Here is a 5168-nt window from a genome sequence, read left to right as displayed (position 1 = left end):
ACTGTTCCATCCACACCATCTGCTTCCATCCACTTCATCCGTTCCATCCACTCCATCCGTTCCATCTGTTCCATCCACTCCATCCGTTCCATCCGTTCTATCCACTCCATCCACTCCATCCATTCCATCCACTCCATCCGTTCCATCCATTCCATCCATTCCATCCACTCTATCCATTCCATCCACTCCATCTGTTCCATCCACTCCATCTGTTCCATCCACTCTACCTGTTCCATCCACCTCATCTGATTCCATCGACCTCATCTGATTCCATCCACTCTGTTTGTCTCATCAACTCCATCTGTACCATCTACTGTAATCGTTTCATCCACTGCATCCATTCCATCTACTTGATTTGTTCCATTTGTTTCATTTGTTAAACTACTCATCTTTCCATCTGTTCAATCTGCTTGCTAGTTTCATCCGTTCAATCCACTCGTCTATTCTACCCGTTCAATCCATTGCCATCCATTCTGTCTGTTCCATCCGCTCATCTGTTCCTTCCATTCATCCACTCCATCCATTTCTTCTGTTCCATCCACTTCATCTGCTCCATCCGCTCTATCCGCTCCATCCGCCCTATCCGCTCCATCTGCTCCATCAACTCCATCTGCTTCATCCGCTCCATCCACTTCATCCGCTCCACCCACTTCATCTGTTCTATCCACTTCATCTTTTCCATTCACTTCATCTGTTCCATTCACTTCATCCGTTCCATCCACTTCATCCGTTCCATTCACTTCATCCGTTCCATCCACTTTATCTGTTCCATCCACTTCATCTGTTCAATCCATTTCGTCCGTTCCATCCACTTTGTCTGCTCCATCCACTTTGTCCGCTCCATCCACTTCGTCTGCTCCATCAACTTTGTCCGCTTCATCCACTTCATCCTCTCCCTCCACTTTGTCTGCTCCATCTACTTTATTTGCTCCATCCACTTCATCTGCTACATCCACTTCATCTGCTCGATCCACTTCATCTGCTCCATCCACTTCTTTCGCTCCATCTATTTCATTCGCTCCATCCATTTCCTTCACTCCATCCATATCGTCAATCCCATCCTTTCCATCCAACTTCAGCTGTTTCATCTACTTCATCCGTTCCATCTACTTCGTGTGCTCTATCCACTCCATCCACTTCATCTGATTCCATCCACTTCATACGATTCCATCAGCATTATCCACTCGATCCACTTCATCTGCTCCATCCACTTCATCCGCTCCTTCCACTTCATCATCTCTATCCATTTCATCCGCTCCACCCACTTCATCCGCTCCATCCACTTTATCCGCTCCATCTACTCCATTTGTTGCATCCGTCCCGTCCACTTCATCTGTTCAATCCAATTCATCCGTTCCAATGCACATTCATCATTTTCATCCATTTCATCTATTCAATTAACTTCCTCCATTCCATCTACTCCATCTGTTCCATTTACTCCATCTGTTCCATTCACTCCATCTGTTCCATCCACTGGTACTGTTCCATCCACACCATCTGCTTCCATCCACTCCATCCGTTCCATCCACTCCATCCATTCCATCCACTCCATCTGTGTTGTCCGTTCCATCCACTCCATCCGTTCCATCCATTGTATCCACTCCATCCACTCCATCCTCTCCATCCATTCCATCCACTCCATACGTTCCATCCACTCTATCCGTTCCATCCACTCCACCTGTTCCATCCACTCTACCTGTTCCATCCACTCTACCTGTTCCATCCACCTCATCTGATTCCATCCACTCTGTTTGCTTCATAAACTCCAACTGTACCATCTACTGTAATCATTTCATCCACTGCATCCGTTCCATCTATTTGATTCGTTCCATTTGTTTCATTTGTTAAAACTACTCATCTTTCCATCTGTTCAATCTGCTTGCTCATCTCGTTCGTTCAATCTTGTCCATTCTATCCATTCGATACATTCCATCCGCTCATATGTTCCGTCCATTCATCCGCTCCATCCACTTTGTCTGCTCCATCAACTCGTCCACTCCATCCACTTTGTTTGCTTCATCCACTTCATTCGCTCCATCCACTTCATTTGCTCCATCCACTTCATCTGCTCCCTCCACTTCATCTCTTCGATACACTTCATTCGCTCCATCCACTTCATCTGCTCCCTCCACTTCATCTGCTCGATCCACTTCAGCTTCTCCATCCACTTCATTTGCTCCATCTATTTCATTTGCTCCATCCATTTCATTTGCTCCATCCATATCATCAATACCTTCCTTTCCATCCAACTTCATCCGTTCCATCTAGTTCATCCATTCCATCTACTTGATCCGCTCCATCCACTTCATCATCTCTATCCATTTCATCCGCTCCACCCACTTCATCCGCTTCATCTGCTCGATCCACTTCAGCTTCTCCATCCACTTTATTTGCTCCATCTATTTCATTTGCTCCATCCATTTCATTTGCTCCATTCATATCATCAATCCCATCCTTTCCATCCAACTTCATCCGTTCCATCTAGTTCATCCGTTCCATCTACTTGATCTGCTCCATCCACTTCATCCGCTACATCCGCTTCATCCGATTCCATCCACTTCATCTGCTCCATCCACTTCATCCACTCCATCCACTTCATCTTCTCTATCCACTTCTTTCACTCCATCTATTTCATTCGCTCCATCCATTTCATTCACTTCATCCATATCGTCAATCCCATCCTTTCCATCCAACTTCATCCGTTCCATCTATTTCATCTGTTCCATCTACTTTGTCCGCTCCATCCACTTCCATCCACTCCATCCAGTTCAACCGATTCCATCCACTTCATCCGATTCCATCAGCTTCATCTGCTCCACTCACTTCATCCGCTCCCTCCACTTCATCCACTCCATCCGCTCCATCCACTTCATCATCTCTATCCATTTCATCCTTTCCATCCACTTGATCCGCTCCATCCAATTGATCTGCTCCATCTACTCCATTTGTTGCATCCGTCCCGTCCACTTCATCTGTTCCAATGCACATTCATCAGTTTCATCCATTTAATCCGTTCCATAAACTTCCTCTGTTCCATCCAACTCCATCTGTTCCATTTACTGCATCTGTTCCATTCACTCCATCTGTTCCATCCACTGGTACTGTTCCATCCACACCATCCGCTTCCATCCACTTCATCCGTTCCATCCACTCCATCCGTTTCATCCGTTCCATCCACTCCATCATTCCATCCGTTCTATCCACTCCATCCATTCCATCCTTTCCATCCGCTCCACCCACTCCATACGTTCCATCCACTACATACGTTCCATCCACTCCATCTGTTCCATCCACTCTACCTGTTCCATCCACCTCATCTGATTCCATCCACCTCATCTGATTCCATCCACTCTGTTTGTTTCATCAACTCCATCTGTACCATCTACTGTAATCCTTTCATCCACTGCATCCGTTCCAGCTACTTGATTCGTTCCATTTGTTGCATTTGTTAAAACTACTCATCTTTCCATCTGTTCAATCTGCTTGCTCATCTCATCCGTTCAATCCACTCATCTATTCTATCCATTCGATCCATTGCCATCCACTCCATCTGTTCCATCCGCTTATCTGTTCCATCCATTCATCTGCTCCATCCACTTCATCCGCTCCATCCACTTCATCCGTTCCATCCACTTCATCCATTCCATCCACTTCATCCATTCCATTCATTTCGTCCGCTCCATCCACTTCATCTGCACCATCAACTTCGTCTGCTCCATCCACTTTAACCGCTCCATCCACTTCATCCTCTCCATCCACTTCATCTGCTACATCCACTTCATCCGATTCCAGCCACTTCATCCGATTCCATCCACTTAATCCGCTCCATCCACTTCATCCACTCCATCCACTTCATCTTCTCCATCCACTTCATCTGCTCCATCCACTTCATCAGTTCCATCTACTCCATTTGTTCCATCCGCCCCATCCACTTCCTCTGTTCCATCCACTTCATCCGTTCCATCCACTTCATCCGTTCCCTCCACATCACCCATTCCATCTACTTCATCTGTTTCATCCACTTCATCTGTTCCATCCACTTCATCAATTCCATCCACTTCATCCGTTCCCTCCACTTCGTCCATTTCATCCAATTCATCCATTCGATCCACTTCATCCATTTCATCCACTTCATCCGTTTCACCCACATCATCTGTTTCATCCAATCAGGATCATTGTGGCAGCATGTGTCCTGCACAATGTTGAAACGCAGCGTGGTGTACCAGTGGACACGGGATGCCCCACACCTGCACCATCTTTGCCCACCAAACCACCCTGAGAATGTGTCCTTGGAAGTGCAACATTGTGTGCATCCCTTAGACCTAAAACTAATTTCATTTTGTGTTTCCAAAAGAAATACATAGACAAGTGACCATGTCACTACCACCATACCAAACTAGACCTCCAATCATCTGTTTGTCACATAAACCACCCCTTAAGTCATGTTAAATAATCACCAGACTGTGCAATGGTATGTAATGTCAAAGGAGACAGATAAATGGCCAATACATAATACAGGTGTTTCAATGTGCTCAATGATGCATGCAACAAGTACAAAAATAACACCCACTTATAGAGATCCATAATGTCCTGTATAGGAACAGTAGTTGCATACTAAACTATACTAAACTATACTACACTATCAACATTGCATGTAACAGTGAATATGTCAGTGATTCATCCATCATATTTTCACAAGTGCATCAATATGCCATCATGCAGGGACCGAGGACAGGGTGGAACAGACAGACAACGTACCTGCATGGTGCAATCAGAAGGAGCAAGTGCACAGATGTTAAAATGGGTGTGGTATTCGAAGGGTGGTAATAAGTTCAGGGGTGGTTGAAATGCCACCAGTCAGTGGATGCTTGGGTAAGTACAGAGAGATGCAACTGTCTCTGGTCATTCCCCAAGTGCAGTGATGATGACACTAGTCCACGTCACGTAGGCAACTGCCCCACCAATTGCTTGGGTTGACAGGGGCGAGTGAGACCTTGAGGCACATCAAGCAGACAGTCATCAAGCAGCCAGGAAAAGGAATGGAGAGTGTGAGAGAGGGATTGATTAGCAAGGAAGAGGGAGATAATTGAATTGAATTGATTGTTTATTTGTATAACACCTATACACAACGTGTTTCAAAGCGCATTCAGGGAGGGAGTGAACATGGG

The 5168-nt window shown here is 45.7% G+C and overlaps 1 protein-coding gene across 1 annotated transcript; it reads right to left on the bottom strand.

Moving 5' to 3' along the window:
- Positions 1 to 785: 785 nt before the first annotated feature.
- Positions 786 to 1088, bottom strand: LOC138480513 (major royal jelly protein 5-like). Its single transcript, XM_069612276.1, has one exon. The coding sequence runs from the start codon at positions 1086 to 1088 to the stop codon at positions 786 to 788; it is 303 nt and encodes a 100-aa protein (XP_069468377.1).
- Between the last annotated feature and the right edge of the window lie 4080 nt (positions 1089 to 5168).

The sequence above is a fragment of the Ambystoma mexicanum genome, chromosome 5p (assembly GCF_040938575.1).
Source record: "Ambystoma mexicanum isolate Mex_15411 chromosome 5p, UKY_AmexF1_1, whole genome shotgun sequence".
Taxonomy (NCBI): domain Eukaryota; kingdom Metazoa; phylum Chordata; class Amphibia; order Caudata; family Ambystomatidae; genus Ambystoma; species Ambystoma mexicanum.
This window is presented reverse-complemented; position numbering and strand designations above follow the sequence as displayed.